This window comes from Paramacrobiotus metropolitanus, unplaced genomic scaffold, assembly GCF_019649055.1.
Source record: "Paramacrobiotus metropolitanus isolate TYO unplaced genomic scaffold, Prichtersi_v1.0 Parri_scaffold0000045, whole genome shotgun sequence".
Taxonomy (NCBI): Eukaryota; Metazoa; Tardigrada; class Eutardigrada; order Parachela; family Macrobiotidae; genus Paramacrobiotus; species Paramacrobiotus metropolitanus.
The window spans coordinates 172,831-194,145 of record NW_026570265.1 but is presented as its reverse complement, the minus strand read 5'-3'; the positions used below and the strand labels follow the sequence as shown (position 1 = coordinate 194,145).

Here is a 21,315-nt window from a genome sequence, read left to right as displayed (position 1 = left end):
GCATGGCGGATGCCTTAACAAATTCCTCAAAATTAATTGTTTGTTTTTCGGCATGCGAAGTGGTTATCGGTGGTGTGGGCAAATACGTTAATTACAAGTACATTAATTTAGCATCCTGAATGTGACTGTAGGTATTCGCCCCGCCGAGCTGTGTGCATAGGAACGTTCAACGCGGCTAGTTGTTGTTGTGCTGATCAGCAATTTCAAGTTAATTGCAAACGGAAAGATGACAAATGGATATAGGTTCCTGGATGGAAGAAGCTTCATTTGGCTGCCCGCGCGGCTGTGTTGCAGTGTGCAGTGCGTAGGAAGCCCGCTGTGTGCACTAATCGTATTTGATAGGATAGCACGCTGTTGGTGTAAGTAGTGTTTAGTTGAGGCAATTTATCTGGTATCATGATCACTGAAGCAACCCATAGAGTTATTATCCACAAGAGAATATCAATTCAATTTGCGGGAGAAGATTATTTGGAAAAATGCCGCTTTTCAAGGCAGCCTGCACACGGAGGGCTTTCTATAGGATTGGACGCTGGCCCCATTGGCTGGCAGTGCGGTTGGATGTATTGTACAGTAGATGCCGGAGCCGAACGTGTGCCGTCCTTTCTATACGTCCGCCTATTATAAAGTCTACGTTTTCGCTCCATTTAATTGCTTTTCACCAAGCATAATACCGCCAGGATTGACGCTCAGGACGCGCGATATGCGGTGCGGGATATCTGTTTCCTCTATAGAAGCTCTGCTGCTGCAGCATCGCACACAGCAGCAATATATCGCGAGGAAGCAATCTCCAAAATGCTTCTGCCGGCGTTTGATTTGTATCTGGTAAACTAATCTGCTTGATGGATGTTGAATATAATGGGGAAGAAAAAGGACTGAAAGTCTTACTCCATTCTCTCGATAAATGCTGCAGCGACCGGCTGTATATATGCCCGCAAGGCGATGATGCAGTGTCTTTATTATGGTGTTCTCCCTTACTAGCCATAAACTTGTCCCCGGCTTGTGGACCTTCCATTACTGACTCGTACTTAACGCAAATGTGTTTTTAACCGCACTGGATCCTGGCGGGCAGCAGTGCCCAGCGTACATACACAGTCTGCATACGCGCGCGCCCAAATACAGCTGCGGCATCTACATCGACACTTTTGCGGCGTTTATGTGCCCTTTAGCATCAATATACATCCATTATCACTCGTTAGTGCTCCCAGTGCAGTCCGATTGTCTAACTATAATAATATTATACACGTGACATTTTGCTGTACCGTTTGAACTTACCCGAAATCTCTGTCTAGACAACATCCGATCGTCGCTGTTTTGGTTTCTTCGTAACGTAAACGGGAGTTTTCTTCGTGTTCATCTGGTTTAATTTCACGACACCAGAACAATTCCGCCCTACCACGTGCATAATTTAGTGCTGTATCCACTTACTACCATTTCCGGCTTGCACTCAAGTATCCAGACTGGGCAATCTATCGCCGCATGGCCGGCATCTCATGCGGCAGTGCAGTCGAACAGTGATAACAGCACTCCCGAGACAAGCCTTTTCCTGGCAGATAACCTGTTTACGAAAACTGAACTTTATTTTACAAAAACTGTTATGGATTCAGAGGTTGCGGGAGCCATGTGTGTGTGACACCGTATCCCATTGAAATTATTTGAAGTAAGTTCATATAGGCCGATCGAGAACACAAGCAACTAGCGCCGGCATTGGCGTACAGCGGGAAAATCTGACTTATTACGACGTTTACTGTTTAGCACAACTTTCGTATTGTTCTGCCGAATGATGACAGCTTAGCGAGTACTCACAACTAAACATTTACATAGTATACGTATACTTCGAATACTGCCTTATATGGGCTCCCCTTACATTACTCACCCTTATCTGGGCTCCCGGCTAGTTAGCAATGCCCGTCAAATTAATTTATCGGATTTATAGCAGAACCCTTTTCTACCAAAGAGCACACCAAAGAATTCCAAAATTTCACACCCGAATTATATTTATATATATATATATATTATTTATATATATTTTTCATTAATTTCAACCGGATTTGCCAGTGAACAAACTGAAAAATGCAGTAATTGCATATCAGATTATTTTTTCATGGGGTTCTTAGTGCATTCAAGCGGGCGAAGTTTCTTCTCGTTTTTTTCTTTCAAAGCGTCCTCGTTCCTTTTTCTTCCAGCTTAAGTCACACATATAAATTTTAGAAAGATTTTGAATCAGTCGTTGATGCAACCTGAGCACTTTAATACAAACTAAATGCTACAGAAGTACTGGCAAAATAAGTATTTTAAGTAAATCAAAATTTTCAGTCAGTCATAACACTGATAACAGCTGCGAAAGTGTGAGTAATAACGTAATCGCCCATGTAGAGGGTTGCTCATATTGCTCGGGAGCCCAGATAAGGGAGAGTAATATAAAGGGAGCCCATATAAGGCAGTATTCGAAGTATGAATCTTATCAGTATAAAAAATATGCAAGAAGATTTGTAACACTACCCTAGTAAGAAAATTAAAGTGAGCCATGCAACTAACCAAAAGTATCTACAATATTATCTGTCACAATTCTGACGTTTTTGTCAATTTAAAAAGCATTGCGCGCTTTATTCAAGCCAAAACAGCTTTTACCTGGTACACATACGTATGATAAATATCGCAAGCTGAAAGCGCGCTGCTATTGGTACACATAATGTTCGGTTAAACTTGTAAAAATGTAGAAAAAACGAAAGCCTTAAAATTGGTAGCTTCTCACTATAAAATTAATAATGGAAACAAACTGCACATACTGTGATGAACTGTATCTTTAACAAGATACTTTATAGTAATAAACGATTTTTCCACTTGTTTACTGCCTTACAACTAAGTACACTAGCTGGATAGTGCATAAAAGTATGTGAGAGAACTGGTGAAAATCACATCATTAGGCTAACGTTAGCCGCGCATCCACAAAGCGGTATACCGTTTTGTGGTATACTGCACTATGTAGTGCAGTATATTTGAATCTTCATCCACAGCCCATAATCTTTGACTCGGGAGTACGGTCACAGGCTAAAACTAGATGTGATCGACACGCGCCGCCTGGTTTGGTCGTGTTTTGAAGTAATAGGATTATGTTGCGATTTGTGGTGGCGATTGTCCTGATTAGGCATATCACACTATGAGCACATTGGCCATCTAGCGTAGAGTATAGCCTTTTTACCGGCCAGGATAACCACCGTCGACAGGCACAGACCGCATGCAGTTTGATGTCTGTTTCAAAACTGATAAGCTGTTGGTCGCGCGTATCCGGTGTGCATTTCAAATGATCCACTCAAACGATCCCAGAATATTTTGTCAACCAGTTGATGAATTTGGATTTAGTGGTCAATTTGGGCTTGGGAACTCTTTTAAGCGAAACGTTTACGCATATGTTGTTGCGTATGGCTTGTTCCCTTATTTTCCCGTCGAAAGCACTCATATTTTATGTGTCAATCTTATGTATTTCTTTAGCGGAGATTCGTTGATCAATATATTTTATTATTTCAATTTTTTTAAAAAATTTATTTATGTATTTTTAAATGACTTGACGTATGCGATCTGTGACCTTGAACAGATACGCAAGTTTGCTTAAATACAGAGTGCGCTCTAGCTAATTTCAAATATTTGCTCGCATAGATACGTCTGTCTCATGGATCCGTTTGATAGTTCTCGAACATTACCTGCGGTTTCCGGCTCCCTGACATGTGGAAATTTGCTGCATTGTTCTGGATGTGGTACGGTGATTTTGGATCGCTTCTATTTAAAAGCGTTAGATAAACTGTGGCATGAAGATTGTCTGAAATGCGCATGCTGTGATTGCCGCTTGGGAGAAGTGGGCAGCACCTGTTTCACAAAAGCCGACCTGATATTATGTCGACGGGATTACTTAAGGTACTCGTGCAACTAATAACTGCTACACCTTTTTGCATCATTTAAATCAAGAAAGAATGATAAACAATTTTGAATGTGGTTTAGACTTTTTGGCGGGGTGGGCCATTGCAGTTCCTGCAAGAAACAGATACCGGCTTTTGAACTTGTAATGCGCGCCAACGGAAACGTTTACCATCTGGAATGTTTCAACTGCCACAATTGTAGTTACAGGTACCTCAAATGGGTAGAAAATTGCCTCAGAACTAGTATCAAATGCGTGTAAAAAACTGCGAATGATTTTACTTACAATTGTTAGACTGAATAAGGGATTAATGTTCTGTAAAATTAACGGCATAGTATTGTTCGTGCGTGATCAAAACAGCAGTATTAATGTCTGCAGTACCATTAAAATATAGTTGCAAATTAATGTGAAAATCACAATTCCTTATTTATATTTTTTTACAGATTTTGCGTTGGGGATCGCTTTTATTTGTGGAATAACCAAATTCTTTGCGAAATGGATTACGAGGATCGAATGTTGTCTGGACTTTCCCAGCGCTCTCTGCAGAATGGGAATATCCCGTCGATACGCTCATGTATGCCGCATTCGGTTATAGTGCCCAACAGCACTCACCTTACATGCGTCGTTAATGAGCCGTCGGAAATGAACAGAAGTGGCACGATATAAAACCCTTTCCCCACTCCAGCTGATATGGTTGCGCCATTAGTTTTTTTCAAACGTACTCAATTTTTTCATTTGCGATTATTCATACAAGTACTCAATTAACATGGTTATGCTGTTGTGTACGATCCGAGCTTTAAATAGATTTTTTATTGGCTGAGCTGGACGTAAAACTAAATTCTTATAAAACTCACTGAGCGAATGCATGCTGATAAATTAAAGATGTATCTGTGGGTTGCTGAACAGACTTTTATGTGAAATAAAAATGAAAAACGAAATACAAGTGCTGAAATTTAATTGAATAAACCTTTTTTAGTCGATTCACGAAGCATTCTGATTTAGCAAAAACTCAAAATAGTTAAGTTGGATCGCGCTGCGTACGCGTTGTTCGACCCGGCATGTTTTGTCAACTGCTATTTTGCCGATTGTCAACTGAATGGTCAATTGGTGTGAAGAGATTGATATGAAGAAAAAGCTGATTATTTCTTAATTATATCCGACAGAGGCCATTGAGAAAAGAGATCTGTACTCCTAACCCGTCAAATGATCTCAAGGAGGGATGCAGTTATCATTCTCCATCTCAGTCAATACATTTTACTCATGAACCTCATTAGTCCATGGCACATACTTGTCATGCCACCGGATGATGGAATGTCTGCCTGTGTAGTGTAGCACTGATGGGATTAATCACTGAAGGACGAAAGGATTTCGGGATAAACTAGTTAATAATGAAGCTGCACATCTACATACTATTATGCAGCAATTAAAGCAGGGACGCACGGGAACACTAGGTTTATCCCTGAGCACACAGCATTAATTGAACTTCCGAACTATAATTATTTACGTTAACGTTAAATAAAAAGCAGAGCGCCAAAGCCGATGTGGTCATTTCACTACCGACTTCCAGGAGTATCGAGCAGACTGTAGAAGTATGGAGCTAATTGTCACCGTATTTGAATGGGATATATGTGTACTTCAGCGCCGAAATTGCAAATAATACTGCCATACCTGGTACTCAGAATTAATGACACAGATTCCTGTCTTCAGGAACGATCTCTTAATAGCTTCTGGCACCACGCATTTCAGACGCAAGCATGCTACAATCAGACAGAAAGCCGACCAGGACTGTTAATCATTCTTAAATAAACATTAAGTACAATCAGAATTTGCGGATCAACAGTTTGTTCCACTTCCGTCTGAACAAGCACGAATTAAAGCCAAATCAAACCAGACTTCAAAAGATGCGGGCGAAAAAAAACGGGAGAACCAAAATAAAAAACCACACTCAAAATCAGAAAAAAGTAACAATAAATATCCCAAATTATGAGTCAAAAAATATATAAATACTAAACAAAATGTCCAATTTAAACGCTATGTAAACACTTTGGCAACTCCGTCAGCACCCGCACTGGCCACGTGATTCTTACTGGGATGAAACGCCACATCCAGCACCGACTCATCTAGCTTTTTCCGATGCACCGAACTCTCCTGTAAGCAGGTTTTGGAGTCCATACTCCAAAAGCGAATACTAGAATCATGGCTGCCCGTCACCAAATACAGTCCGTTGGGATCCACGGCCAATGAGGACACGGCATCCAGATGGGCCACCATCGAGTTGATCAGTTCACCCGTATTAGTGTCAAAAAAGCGCACCTGCCGGTCCTCATGAGCGGTTATTGCAATGGGAAGACTGGGATGATTAACAATACGGTAAATGTAATCATCCGGATTATCAGGAATTTTCAGTTTGACCACTGCTTTGCCCGTTTCCACATCGAACATAGCCGCATCATGAGCAAACGACGCCGAGAACTTGGCCGTCTCATTGGGGAAAATGTCCGCGCATGTGGGAGCGCCCCAATCGGAGACAGCCATCTGCGTTAGCATGCTGTTATTCTCCGTATTCCACCAGATTATGCGACCGTCCGCACTACAGGACACCATCAGCGGCTGCAGGGGATGATGTGCCAAATGCCAGACGGCATCCGTATGCTGCTCCAAGATGGGTCCGACGATGGCGGGATCGTAGGCCTCATAGGGATCACCAGTTGTGCAGGAGAGATTCCAGAAGCGTATTGTGGAATCAGCGCCACCGCTGATGCAATATTCACCGCTGTTAGACATGGCTGTGGAGAGAACCGGGCCTCTACAATCACAGAATACAGAATTAGGACTCGTTAATCAAAGAATGACTGCCGATAAAAACCTACATATGGCCGCGAAATGTGTAAACCGGCTCAAAATCCACGGACGAGGCTTTTTTGTTGCCATTCCAGTTACGGAAAAGATTCCAGTATTTCAGCGTTCCATCATCGGATGCTGTCATGAGCATTAAATCTTCCGGGTGAAATGTCAGTGAGCGTACACCGTCAAAATGACTGCGAAGACTGTACTTGGTGGACCAACTCTTGCGCGTGCTGCCATCGCGATTCGCTGATAACTGCAACATTCAATAACACCAATATTGCTACCATAACTGAGGCGATTTACAGGTGATCCGCACTTAATTTTCACATGTCAGATAGCCCATACACGGATCGGCGATCAAATAGCAAAGAAAAACCATGCAACATTGTGGTATATGTGAAAGAGTAAACTTACGTCATAATTTCCACTTTCAGTATCATTGTTAACTGTTAAGCCTGCCAATTCACCCAGACCAAATGATCCATCCGGGCCTCCATCACCGGTGGGAAATGATATCTCGGGAAGAGCCGAAAATGAAAGGCTGTACTTGTTTGATGCGGTGAGATCGGTAATATCCTCCTCCTGCTTCAGATTCTGCAGCATCTCCTGCAGCTGCGTACGTTTAGGCCGGCTCATTCCACGACGATCCTTCTGCTCATTGCGAAACTCTTCCTTCATGCGAGCCAAATTCGGCGATGACGGCCACTCTTCGCCATCCCCACTGCGCGCCTCCCCACTGCCCTCAGTGTCCGCGCCCAAAAAATCGAACTCCTTTATTGCTGCCTCCGTATCGGCGTCCCCGATCACCTGCGCCATATCCTCATTGCTGGCACTTTTGGGCGGTCGCATGGGGATGATGGTCTTTCTGGACTTTTTATCCCGCTGAAACACACTGGTAAACGACGAACCCCCCTCTTCCTCGTCATCCTCGCCCTCATCACTGTCTTCCGCCTCCCGCGACGACTGCAAAGGATGCGGATTAAGCAGGTTAAATGTGGCACAAATAGCATTCTCCGCTACCATTAGCGCATTATCCATCACAGATTTGGGCACATCCTTCACGCGTTCCTGCTCGTCCGTGGCGTTGGCGGCGTTCGCTCCCCGCGGGTTCCCCACCCGCCGATTAGCATTGCCGACCAGCTGACGCACACGGGCTGAGCGCAGGTGAATGAGCGTATCCGTATAGCCGATCTCCTTCAGATACTGCCGCAGCAGATGACGACCTTCCTTCCAGGAAATACCCGATATTAGAGCACTACTGTCTTCCGCCGTATCGCGCACATAATCACCATATCCCAGATCACTCATCCCGTACTCATGATTGAACTCCTCACTGGCTTTGCCCGCATCATTATTAACAGGCTGTGCGCCCTCCATCTCCACTTTATAACGAGCAAACTTCTGTCGCTCCTGCCGCAGCGCCAATTCCAGCATTTTGATACGGCGGACCAGATCTACTTTAAGACTTTCTTGAGATTTGCGCTCACCCTGCAGAAAGGCAACGCGCGCCTGCAGCTCGGCCCGCTCCACTTCCCACTGGGCGCGGTCCAACTCAAAACGCGTCCATTCATGCTGCAGGAAGTGTAGGACGCCTGGAAATGTGTACTGGGGTCGCTGATATTCCAGGGGTGTCTTGGCTGGCTGCATATCCGCGGGATAATTGGGAGAGGGGGTTTTGATGCGGTTGGGTTGAGGAGACGCGGCAGCGGGATTATTCTGCACCGACGGATCACTGCTAACCGGACTGCCACTCTCAAACGATCCACCATATGTCGCATTGGCATTCTGCGAGGCAACGGGGGGAGTTGGAGGGATATTGGGATACGGGGAAGTAGAGCCAGACGGATCGCCACTGTTGTACGCGGGATTGAAACGTGCCTGCTTGTCAGGAGCAGCTTCCTTGGGTCGACTGCTCGATTTTCCATCAGCAGCACCCACATCCATGTTGGCACTCATCGCGCACAGAAAAACACAACTACAAGATCCGTGATTGACGGCAATAGCGCATGATCGCGCTGCGTGGAAGAAATCTCGTTAGAAACACCGTCTCAGATTACCTTGTCGTTGTGGCGAGTACGAGACGGTCGATAAAGTGCACGGCAGATCAGGCAGAATCCAGTTTACAAATTCGATTCACATTTAAAGAAAAGTTAAGAAACCCACTCTCTTGGTCGTATTGGACCGTTTGTTCCAAATCAATTATTTAAGTCATGCCAGCCCTGCAATCGTTGGCAGCGGCAGCTACTGGAAGGCCAGACAGGGAGCAATCATGTATGAGCCCACTTTTCGGCACTCTATGAAACCCGATCGCCGAAAAGTGAACTGTACTGATTGCCTTTTCGGTAGCGCCAAGACGCTGCAGGCCGCTTGTCAAGTTTCCAGTTCGGTTCGCAGTTCACACGTCAGTCGAAGTGCTTCCCACCATATATTTGCAACGCAATTGCAGTGCTGTAGTGATTTTCTTTTATTTTACTTCCGTTTTCTGTGGGTATCCGATTATGATTCCGATAACCAAAAAATAGAAGTAATAGGACCAGAAAGGGAATACTGACCTAAAACAAATATTGCGGACTAACACGAATCCCTTTAACTCGTTATTGGAATTTGGACGTAGCAGTATATGAGAGTTAGACAAATCGGCAAGTTGTGCGGCGAAAGTAAAATTAATACGAGTTACGAGTTACTTACAAAAGTGCATTAGCATCGTGCAAACTTAACGCTAACGGTTTAGAAAATTCATAATTGGGTATTGGAATGCATAACCAAAAAACACAATAGTGAGGACAAGCTCTAACAAAATCTTCTCTGCTATGTTTTCTATGTTGCCGCTAAATGCTTATGTTGGATTTCGGCGAAGGCACCAGATCTGAAGCGAGGATCGCCTTTGTAGTCTTGTAGAGAGCGCTGGCAAAGGTCAGCGTAGACTTTTTTTGACATAGTACGAATACAGATGTTTGTGTGCGGTTTACCATGACCACAAAACCTCTGGAACTTTACAAGAACTATGGTAAAAGTTTTGCATTTGGACAATCCATTATTGGACATAGCCCGTGTACAATAATACAGATACAGATAATGCTTCGCCACAGCGCGCATAAATTTTAAAAATCTGACTAACTTGAACTAACAAGAGATTATTTTTTGGAGGATGTACTCCAACCAACCACCTCTCCTATACTTTTATTCTTTTATTTCTCAATATGTACAAGGCGAGCTTCGCTCAACAAATATAATCAAATGAAGAATTTGTCCCAATTAACGTGGGAAGGGACTGTGCACAAAACACTCATAGCATTACCACGCATAATCTCCAAACTTAAACTTTTTATTCTTATTTCTATCAATTCAATCTCCATAAAATTATTATAAAAAGTAACATACATAAGTGTACGATTATTATTATTATTATCGCACTACAGTCACTAGCTCTTTTTAATGGAAATATCTTACCAGGCTATTGGAAATTTTTTTGGTTAGTTTATAAATTGTTTTTAAGAAAAACTTATCATGAACCTTGTGTTTTACACATCGTCATCCACGGCTACAGCCGACTACATACATAGTACACATACTTACAGGATTACACCGCAAAGCCAAACCGAAATTTTGACTTAAACAAAAGTCTGATCCTTTTTGTTTAATCAGACTTTGAGGATACGGTGAAGTTCTTAGCAGCGTAAATAAAGCAGTCTGTCATTTTCAGGTGTTTCCTAAATATCGTCGTTACGAGGGTGCTACTGTGCTGATTAGGTTTGCCGACGCCTGTAATATTATGGGTGCTTTTCCCACTGTCAGAAAACACTCGAAGTAACTAGTGGTGCTTTTGACAATCCCTACCCAAAAAAGAGTTGACGGATACCGAGCCAAACAAAAAAATAGTGATTTATTAAATCAGTATTTTCTTGTATGCTCTGTACCTTTACGGTGTTCTTCTGCAACTGTATCTTGTTCAGTATTAATTACTGTAGTTAGTACCCGAACGCGATCGTAGTTTCCTTTTTCTTGAGCTTGTAACACGGAGTAGAATGTGTTTACCACCTCGTCAGATACTGACCACAATACCGACCTAGCGGCGTACCGTCCCGACATTGTGCCCCGTATTATACGTGCGCTTCCGCTTCGAAAAAATTCATACATATTGTACGACTGACATTAATATTTTCTAGGTTTGCGTTATTAATTTATGGACTGCCGCCTTAAAATGGACGCGCCTTTGGTTAAATTATTCTGGGCCGCCTTTTCGCTGTTCTTTTCATCGCAAATCCTGTATTGATAACATACATCAGAAGTCAGTGGTTTTCTTGTTTTACATTAGGGTTATGTCTAGCACACACATAAAGAATACGTTTCTATCTGTATGCATAAATCCAAACAGATGTATAAATACAAAGGTGCCGAATTAAGGGTTGCAGTGAGCTTGTTGTGTTTTACTGATCATGATACGTACTTTGTATTATGGGTACGTAATGTTATGCACTAATGGATTTGACTTCACGTCGTCCTAATTGCGGTATTTTACTTCCTGGTTGGGTTGGTGCAGTGTAAAATGGATGAGACTAAAAAAGCAGACAAACAAACCCTTCACTTCAGTGGATAGAGCACGAATACCCTGACAGAATGCGAGTTAAGACAGAGACCCTGATAAAGGCGTGTACATCCAAGCATATGACAATACAGAGTATCTTGCACCGTCCCGGCGCACCATTCGTTCATCCTGTGTAAGCAAACGTTCTAAAATGAACGCAGTTACCGCGCACGCAAACCGAGTATCCAGATGATTCCCATTACATGTACTTATTACATCCCACAACACCAATGCAGATCCAGCATTTCGTTTGTGCAAATTGTACGTTTTTGAGCGTCTGTGTGTTGTCACTCTAAAGCATTGAGGCGTTGATGTATATGGATCATGACTGCTTCGGCTGGACCATTCATGTTATATTCTTCGATCAATGAATTATTTGAAATTTCTATTAATCAATAAGGACAGACCAGAATCTTTCCTTCGCCAGTACTGGAGGTGCTTAATAACGTTCCCCGACGTGTCTGCGCGAGCATATAGGCATCCGTAATCCATATATTTTGCTAACAAATATTGCGCTTTTTATCGATCATTGACAATCGGGCAGAAATAGAAATACATATCTGGCAGGTTCTTGTTTACTTAATGGGAAGTTATCCCAACAAGTGCTTTATCCGTTACTGTGAAAACGCCGGTAATTCTTCATGAATAATGCGCTATTGAACGTCAAGACTTTTCGTCAATATCGTTTCCGTTGTGCCCGCGTCGACCGATTCCTGATGCGGCCAATTGATGGATTATGTTAATGCTGTACGGATAGTATGGATGGTCAGGCCAGAAAAGCCTCCTTGACAGTTAATCAAACTGGCGACGAAACACCAGCGTTGGCAACCGCTGTGGCCCGTAGCGGTAGTATTAGCTCCAGTAAAACCTCCCTGCCCAACAGCACCATATCTCGGCCTTTGTCAGCGGGTCGTGCGCGCAGCTTAAAACGCCGCTTCACTACACCAGCGGAAGCGGTTACAGGCACGTCTTCACCTGGCCCGGCATCGCGCTCCGATCATGAGGCTGGTGCGGAAACCATCACGACTGACATTACAATTACTGCTGCGGAAAGCCTAGATGATATCCAAGTAAGGATGGGATATGTGTACGTGCAGTTAAACAGTGCTCAGAAGTCTGGGATAGGCTTTCCCAGACATAATGATATTAAATAATCGATTACAATATTATGTAAGTAGGCATGATGCATATGCAGCACTATCCCAAAACAGCTGTCGTGTCTGTCGATACTCGATTCCATAGTATAAACTTCGATTAATTCCACACATCATAATGCACAGGTGCTGTCAGGTAGTGGATAATCGTAACAATACTTACTTTTTAATCACACTGGGAGTATACACAATGCATGACGTGTTTTCCGATTCCCAAACTACACTGGTCTGGCGTTAGAAGTAAACAGCTACTCGTAGACATCTACGATTCTGCAAACCGTTTGTGCCATTTTCATTGTATAATAAATTTCAAAAATGTAGGTTAAAAATAGTGGACATTTATGAGTTTTGACGTTATTTATCTTTCTCGGGACCAACCAAATAACAGAAAAAAGAAAACTTACAATGTGACCTTAATGAGATTTTTACTATGATCTTACAAAACCTCAGTACAGATAATTAGCATCTTTATAGTTCATAGCGAAAGAACAGCCAATCGTAACCAGTTATGCATGAAATGTCATAAATGGTTATTACATCTTGATGACGATTAACACTCGATCAAGCGTGATGCCGACAAAAAATCCAGTTCTGATTTTGTTAATTTTTGGTAACATGTAATTATATGCGTTTTTTGATATTCTACGTGATTGTATTACCGTAATGTGGAACAGTGGGAGCCAGATCTTGCCCTTTTAACAGTCGTGAGCTAAACACGAACAATTCCACAATTCTCTAATCGTTAGCTCGTACATTACCATGAAAAATTAATTTTAGCATTTTTTATGCAAATCATTCTGTTGCATTTTGCAAAATGGCTACTGTATTGCTTCGCTCTGAGCTTGCCCAAAAAACAGCATTACGGTTTACTATTTTTTAGAGTTGTCGAACTTGAAAGTTGTATTTCCAGAAGCGTGACTTAACAATCGTTACATTAATCTTCTTTCACCACGTTAACCCATCTCAGCGCTCTATTTAATGTGTATGAGTTGCCAATTTATGATTTTGAGCGCGGCAGATTTAACCCAGCATCTATTTAACTATAATAATTATGTTACTTATATTTAATTATCTTTCTTTCCTAATTTCTGCCCATGCATTTATACTAAATGCTTGATTAGTGATAGGTTCGATTCGCTGAATTTAAACTACCACCGTCCATATAATCATTTTAAGTTAGTAACTTACTGCTCCAGTACTTCTAAGGCTCGACATAGGCTGTATTAGGTGTTTCTTAATTATGAGAATACTGCCTGAGGTTTCCCGGCTTTTGTGTACAGACCCTGATTATCCACCTTTCGGATCATCTGAAGGTGCTAAGATTACGAGCGTGCACTCAGCTTTCCGGATCGCAGCTCCATGATATTGTTGGATGCGTTACGCCTAAATTGCTGTCTTTTGAAATTAAGGTAAATACATCCTTTCTACCATAACGTGCTACCGTTGCGCCCCATTTTGTGAGTAATAATTATAATCATAAGCAAGAAAATGAGCATTTACGGAGCCCGTGATATTCGCGATAAATATGAGCAGCAGTTTGCGGCATCAGAGATCTCTGGTAAGATGGCCTATTCATTTCGGAATGGTGTGAACGTTATTTTTCTGCAGCAACGCATCAACTTGTTTATACTATCATCGAGTTTTTGCTAGCAAATAGTAAATATTGCCTCTATGCGTCTGAAATACGCAAGTATATGTAAGGGTAATTATAATGGTTTGTTGCTTTTTGCTGTTGTTTGCAGGAAGTGGAAGGTCACAACCAGTTTGATTTGAACCATTTAGAGCATTTAGTAACGCGGTGTAAACACCTTCGAGCTCTGCAATTCGAGGATTGCTTTGGTATTGACCACAGATGCCTCAAGCACATCGGTACCAACCTTCAAGAGCTGCAGAACATTGCATTTGTGCATACGAAAAGGAAGCCATGGCCCGACAATCCCATCCATGAACTGTTGAGTATTGCATAATTATGTGAAATATAATAGTTAGTCCATTAATTGCTGATTACGAAGGCTTACTTACTGCCTGCCGAAACCCCGTATTCGCTATATACGTTTACGAAATTACGATGTTTATGTTTACGATGTTTATGTTTATCCTAAGTAATAATATTACAGAAACGTTATAAGCAGCAAATTCCATACGTTTGACAGTGACCTGGTTAAATTTGAAGGATCCATTTAAATTTAGTAAGCAGCCAGCGGATTTCGCTTGCTGCAACAAGTGATAAGCTGCATAACATAATTAAAATTATGAATCACTAAAGTCGAAATGCCATTGAATGCATCCTGTGCCTAACCACCCCTAGTCACCTACCATAATTTAATCAGATCGATAAATCAACGATTAACATTAGAGTTTTGCAATGGAACTTTACAACCTGGAGTGTGTAAGTTCGGAAACAAAGATTGATCCTTTCATACGACAGACGGTAGCCAGTCGGCTCTTTTAATCAGGAGCGATCAATAGTGGTTGCTTATACACCGCTCACGCCCTAATCGCAAGTGTTTGCAAGCAGACTCCAAACTTTATTGCAGTATTACACTTCCCATATTCACTGCATTAAATCATAAAGGTTTATAGCACTCCGTTTTGTCAGTACAGCTTAACGAGGCAACATTGTTTTCAGGGTTACTCATATTCCTTTGGAGTTGCACAGCGTGAAATTTATCGGATTTGATGACATTTTTGACTTCCATGTCAACTACGCTGTTGACTGCTATTTCGGCTCGTTAAATGCCATTTCCTTGGGCGACTGTCCACAGATCACCGATCGCTGTGTGGAGTATATTGCTACCAATTGTAAACTATTACGCCACATTGAACTGTTTAAAACCAACATTACCGACTCCACACTGTGGATACTGGCCAAGTACTGTAGTAATTTGCACTATGTTGATTTGTCGCACTGTGCCAAGATTACGGATTATGGTGTGAAGGAGCTGGCCACTCATGCCATCCATCTACGCTATGTCAATCTTAGCTGGAATCCCAAAATCAAAGATCTCGCCCTGCAGGCAATTATTCGCTACTGTACAACCATTGTTAGGATAAAGCTGGATGGGACGTCAATTACGCGCATACCGGCCTCAATTATTAAGCGTAGATCAACGCTAAAAGAGATCTCCCTGACTATGTGCCGGGAATTAAACGCAATGGGGATTCCGGACGAAATCAGTGCTGGAGTATCGGCTACATCCTCATCAGTTGTAGCTATTCTCAATCACTTTGAATCCAGAAATCTTAATTATCGGCTAAAAGCTTTCATTCTGGGAACGACGGGAAGCGGAAAAACTGCCGTGCTAACTGCCTTGATGGGCAAACAAGCACATCACGCTCCGACATTCATTTCAGAAGGTAGTTGTTGTCCGCTTATATTACCGAAATGTCGTGATGATTCGCTTATGCTTAATATAATAATGCGTTATTATTACGACTGTATTGAAAAAAATTATTTGCCTTATAAGTAATTTTTTTGGTATATATATATGCGTTTAAAGTTGATGGCTTGAGGTTAAAGAAGCACGAAAGAACTATCCGGCTGAATGTACAAGCGGTATTACTGTACGTAAAAGAAAGAAATAATCTGCAATCGCAGGACTTCATAGTTAAGTAAATAAGCGTGGGTACATAGTGTTTGTGCACTGTAAGAAATAAAAGAAGTCGTTAATTAGCATTTTATCAAGAGTCATATTTATTATTCCATTTTATTTTAACTAGTTTGGCCTTAGCATCACGACTATAAATCTCTTGTTTTCCAATTTTCGCCACACTGACCTTAACGTTTTTCGTCGATTGCAAAATTAGAGTACATTAGCACGTGTTAACCGCTGCAAAGAGCAAATCAAAATAGTCGTAACTTTTGAAAATAACCGATACAGAAGCCAATTACAATACTTTGTGTTTGAATAATTAGTTGGATAGTAACTTCTAATTAGTTGGTTAGTATAAAGTTACGTAAAAGGCATTCTGTTGTCTTATTACTGGTAATAGTATCGCATACTGTTTGAGCCTATATTATAACTTCTCCGGCACGCAAACATCTTCTACAGGGATACCGCGTTGCAGGATGCCGTATTTCTTATATATATTTTATCGAACTGTAGACTTTGTTGACTTGCTTCAAAGCCCTTCTTCAATCTCCTGAAAGTTATGTTTTGCACACATATCACTTATTTACGATATGCAGTGCGATGTACAATATGCAGGCAGCAGACCTTATGTTGTATGTTTGTTACAGGTGTAAATATTCACGTTTGGCAGCCTTTCAAAGAGAATGCATGGGGTACGTTCGTTTAAATAATCAATACACATTCCAGCATCGTGTGTATTTTCTGTGCGTGTTGGCAACCTTTCATCCATTGCAGATAGTGCTGTAACAAAAGACATCAGCGAGGACGAGAAGGACCTCACCGTAGAAGTGTGGGATTGTGATGGCCGGGATGTGCTGCGTGGTGTGCACCCGGTGTTCTTCAGCGATGCGTCTGTGTATATTTGTGTGTGTAACTTCGAGGATTCGAGCAGTGTGGAAAAAATACCTTTATTAATACACACCATATATGGCAAAGCACGGCGGCCACACATTTATGTGGTGGCCACCCGTGCGGATAAATATGCTCATGAAGAGTGCTTATCGCGAATGGACATAATCAAAAGGTCAATTGACAGTGCCGACCTTGTTCGCAAAAACAGCATCAATGTCGAACTCGCTTTATTGCAGTAAGTCCTGTTGCATTGTGCTACAAAAACCTAAAGGTCATGAATGCCATATAATTATATGCAATTCTTTCTTTTTGTGAACAAACTTTCTTTTTGTTTTTTTTTGTATTTATGTATGGCGTACGTAGCTGTTTATGCAATTGTTTTTGGTGCTAGCATGATGTTTTGTTAAAAGGGGACTAGATTTATGATGCTTTTAAAACGACGATCTAAACTCACATCACTTTATTTAGTTGTTTAAAACTTTAGATCTGCACATTTCCGGTTTAAGTTAATTTCCATTCCCAAACAAGTGCAGCCTTTAACGACGCTATGTAGAGACGTCTGTGTAATTTCAGAGACCTTCCAGATGGTGCTATGTTTGAAGGGAAAATCCACGAATTACAGCGCCAGGTGGATGAAAAATACACGATAAAAATGTTCGTTACGGCAAGTTGCCAGTCAGGACAAGGGATCGATCCCCTTCGTAAACATTTGCTCAATGCTTGTTTGGACGCAAATACTTTCCCACATTTATCACGCCCAATCCCTCTTGGCTGGGTGGAATTGTATGATGAAGTATCGACACTGCGCGATAAGAACGTGGTGTGTGTGTCCTGGAGGAACTTCGAAGCAATGGCGTCGAAAGATGAGCGTGTCAGCAAATCTCGGTTCACTGAGTGCATTGGATTCTTACAGCAAATTGTAAGCACAACTGTAAGAATGTTAACTCGAAATGGCGCTCTTGATTTTTCATAAACGAAACTGTTGAAAAAACCATGTAGAAACTTATTATGGAATCACTTTTCTTCGTTGACCACCAGCCACTTTATACGTTACTACTATTCAGCGCTCGCAGGAAGTGTATATTCATGAATTATGGGAACCATTTATCACCATCAGCCGCCTAACTGATCGCCTCTCCAACTTGAAGAACTTGTCACAGTATAAGCGCACTCTGCATAGTTGCAGAGAAATTGGTCTGGACAAATAGGTTTACGTTAGGTTAAACCTCTGATGACTTTATGTCATGACTAGGGAGTGATACTGGATGCCCGGGCACTGCAAACCATTCAGTCTGTGGATCTCATCTGTATTAATCCGTCAGTATTAGCGCGCTGCGCATGTGCGCTGCATATTGATGATCAGAAGAAATCCTTCCGCTTCGAAGGGAAACGCTTTTGGCCCCGGAGTCTCAACGCACATCCGCCGGAAGCGCAGATTTTAGCCTCGGCACTGGAAGATATCCCGAATAAAGGACTGATCAAGGAATCGCTGTTCCCGCTAATTTGGCAGGTTTGTATTACAACATCCCATAATTAATTACAATGTCAACAGTGCTAAATGGTAATACAATAGGCACACATAAATATTCAGCCAGTTTTCAGTTCGCACGCGCACAATGCTGCACGTAAACACATCCCGTTTTTAATTAGCGAAATGTAGCAGCCGTGTGGCAAACGTATTTCTTGATTTGAAGTGCAGTGGCGTTCACTTTTCAGGATTATGCGTTGGAGGAGGATCAAGTTGTACAGATACGCAGTCTTCTGTTCCATCTTTGCTTGTTGTCAACAAGCCGGCCCGTGCGTACCGCATCGGAAACACTGGCGCTGCCAGCATTTCCCAGCCTCTCGCCCCAACAGCAATACGCGATCCCCCTTCTCGGATTACTTCCGGATGCGAAACCAGTAAGTGGCCGGTGTAAAAACCCTTTTTGCCGTCATCACGAAACCTATGCCGCGCATTTCTGCCACATGTTTCCATCCGGCAGATTTACAGAGATTTTTCGCAATTATTTACGGCGAAATGATCAGTGAAAGGGCGGTTTATTAGATTTGATTTTGTCTAGCAATTGAATTGGACAAGCCGGCCCTTCCGCGGGGACGTCCAGCTGTCCCTGTACATGTATTTCCTGCCCGTGATGCCCCCGGGGAATGCCTCCCGGTTGATTGCCTTGATTAACAACATGCTCATTGAAAAATGCTCATATCACTATTACTGGAAACGAGGCGTACTAACCAAATCATCCGACATGCTGCTCTTCATCTCTTGTGAGCATGATGATTTTCTGGAGATATCCGCCAGAGTAACGGCCGAAGAGGAGGATGACACGTCATTCCTGGAATCGCTGTGGTTGGAAGTGTTTTATATAATGGATCTCGTCAACGAATTCATGGCTGTCAGCTGGCAGGGCATCCGCACCACTGTAAGTCAAAGGAAGTGGTCAGTAGGTGTTGCGTACTGTACAACCGGTGGAGTGAAGGTTTGCCGGTAAATTTCCTTACTCGCGGCTGTAAACTGCAGTAATCAACCCAATGTTTATAAAACTTAAAGTAGAAATTCCGAACCGACACGGCATATATATTTCTATTCCATTTCTTTGAATCTTTGATTGGCAACAACAGATGGACGTTTTGCGCGTGCTCGAAAGAACGTACCATCAATAAAAGTATACAGTACGTACGACGCTTCAGATTACTAGTGCGCGCCCTGGCGTGTAATTAAGGCTTCTGCACTTTTACCGGCGTGAAGTTTGAATAAGTTCTTACACAAATACTACAGCCTGGTGCCTCACGAAAAAATCAACCAAATTTTTCTATCTGCCGTGCTGATGAAAACTATAGATATAATAACTCTGTACATAAAAAAATCGATAATATAGTGCGTACCGCACAGTCAAGTCATGAGTTTCCATTCCAGCGGAAATATATTTTGACTCGCAGGTAAATATACACAATTTGAATGCAAGGCCTATGTGGAGTTTTCAATGGGTCATGAGTATCCATCTGGTCAGCTATGCTCCCCTCCGGAACCTATCCTGTAAATCTGTATTGTCGCTTTTTAATAGGCTTCGCTGGTCGCCCACGGTGATATCTTTTATATTGACGAAAAAATCGATACCGAACCGGAGTTGACGCTTGCCAAGGTGTATCATGCTGCGAAAGTAAAGGACGACATTCCATTCAAAGACGCTGGCGATGACAAATATCTGGAAATTGCTAAATTAGTTCCATCCAGTATTTTACGTAAGTCCCCGCATGGGCCATACGGCACAGGCATACACTTGCTAATAACGCAAAGCAGCCGTGTCACCATTATTGCGGCAAGTGTATTATAGATCAAAGGACTGTACCTGAATGGAATCACAAATTGATACCATTAAATTAAATGCATAAAAGCGCATGTTCACGTACGCAAATGCCGTAAAAGCCAAATTGTTATTTTGGACGTAGTACATAGTGAATTCAATACTTCTAACATATGGGTATGGCATTTTAGCTGCACCCAATCAGGACTATTCCCACTGGATCCAGCAGATATTAATGCGACGAGAAAAGCTAGCCGCGGAAAATTTACGCTTGTCCCCGCCGACTGAACAGAATGGGATCAGCAGTAAAGAAAGTAGCCCGTCTCAGTCGCGTACAAAAAAGAAGAAGATTAGTATTAACTGGTCCGTTCCGGAAGACGGCAAGAACGGCGATGTGATCAATCACGCCGGTCCGGACTTCTCGTATCCGCCCCGCCCACCGGGACCGCTTCGGCCATCTTCGCCCGAAATGTCCAAGCCACCACCGGAAACGTTAATAAGAACACCTGAAGAATTGCCGGCTACCACCACGATGGTTAGGGAGAGTTCAGAACAGAAGGTCAATTCAGCGAAGAACTCTTTGGAAGTTATTTCCATTCAGCCGGTGGAAAGTCCACGGATGGACATTAAAACAACTGCACCAGCCACTGCCGCACCGCCATCGCAATCTCCGCCTCAGCCCACGAAATCGCCATCTCCACCGCCTATTGCTCATGTTAATCAGACGGTGGAAGAACCGCGTTCCCGGAGAAATACAGAAAGCCGGTCCAATGGGACGTCTGCGAAAGCACGCAGCCGTGCTTGTGCCATATTGTAGGAAATGGTTAACACTATACAGACTGCAGCCGTTGTCATGTATGTGCCCTGCACAGTTAATAATTTATTTTACTTTTTGGATTTAGACAACTCTTCTGCACATAAAATTTATGACAGAAATTTACGGGAATCGTAATTTATTTACATGCCAAATACGTCGCGCAATACGCAGTTTTTGTCACCCTGTTGGTTTCTATTGTTCGAATAAAATAAAGTT

General features: G+C 42.4%; 3 protein-coding genes across 6 annotated transcripts; 2 read left to right on the top strand and 1 right to left on the bottom strand.

Annotated features, from left to right (window-relative positions):
- Positions 1-115: 115 nt before the first annotated feature.
- On the top strand, positions 116-4,814 carry LOC129591234 (LIM domain only protein 3-like). 3 transcript variants are annotated; one of them, XM_055486815.1, is made up of 4 exons: positions 116-1,657; positions 3,655-3,909; positions 3,994-4,119; positions 4,354-4,814. In XM_055486815.1, exons 2-4 carry the CDS (start codon positions 3,668-3,670, stop codon positions 4,574-4,576), a joined length of 591 nt encoding a protein of 196 aa, XP_055342790.1. In that variant the 5' UTR covers positions 116-1,657; positions 3,655-3,667; the 3' UTR covers positions 4,577-4,814. The 3 variants fall into 3 exon arrangements, with proteins under 3 accessions (XP_055342790.1, XP_055342789.1, XP_055342791.1); XM_055486814.1 differs by lacking the exon at positions 116-1,657 and adding an exon at positions 3,112-3,417; XM_055486816.1 differs by lacking the exon at positions 116-1,657 and adding an exon at positions 3,112-3,449.
- Positions 4,815-5,663: 849 nt separating this feature from the next.
- Positions 5,664-8,983, bottom strand: LOC129591172 (striatin-like). 2 transcript variants are annotated; one of them, XM_055486722.1, is made up of 4 exons: positions 7,778-8,982; positions 7,172-7,720; positions 6,781-7,010; positions 5,664-6,716 (listed from the first exon to the last, which is right to left on the bottom strand). In XM_055486722.1, exons 1-4 carry the CDS (start codon positions 8,711-8,713, stop codon positions 5,942-5,944), a joined length of 2,490 nt encoding a protein of 829 aa, XP_055342697.1. In that variant the 5' UTR covers positions 8,714-8,982; the 3' UTR covers positions 5,664-5,941. The 2 variants fall into 2 exon arrangements, with proteins under 2 accessions (XP_055342697.1, XP_055342696.1); XM_055486721.1 differs by having other exon boundaries at positions 7,172-8,983.
- Positions 8,984-11,508: 2,525 nt separating this feature from the next.
- Positions 11,509-21,289, top strand: LOC129591246 (uncharacterized). The gene is made up of 12 exons (XM_055486828.1): positions 11,509-12,412; positions 13,777-13,905; positions 14,239-14,447; positions 15,126-15,853; positions 16,737-16,781; positions 16,864-17,215; positions 17,554-17,899; positions 18,233-18,490; positions 18,697-18,882; positions 19,044-19,400; positions 20,043-20,220; positions 20,474-21,289. The coding sequence occupies exons 1-12, from the start codon at positions 12,101-12,103 to the stop codon at positions 21,097-21,099; spliced, it is 3,726 nt and encodes a 1,241-aa protein (XP_055342803.1). The 5' UTR covers positions 11,509-12,100; the 3' UTR covers positions 21,100-21,289.
- Positions 21,290-21,315: the final 26 nt, after the last annotated feature.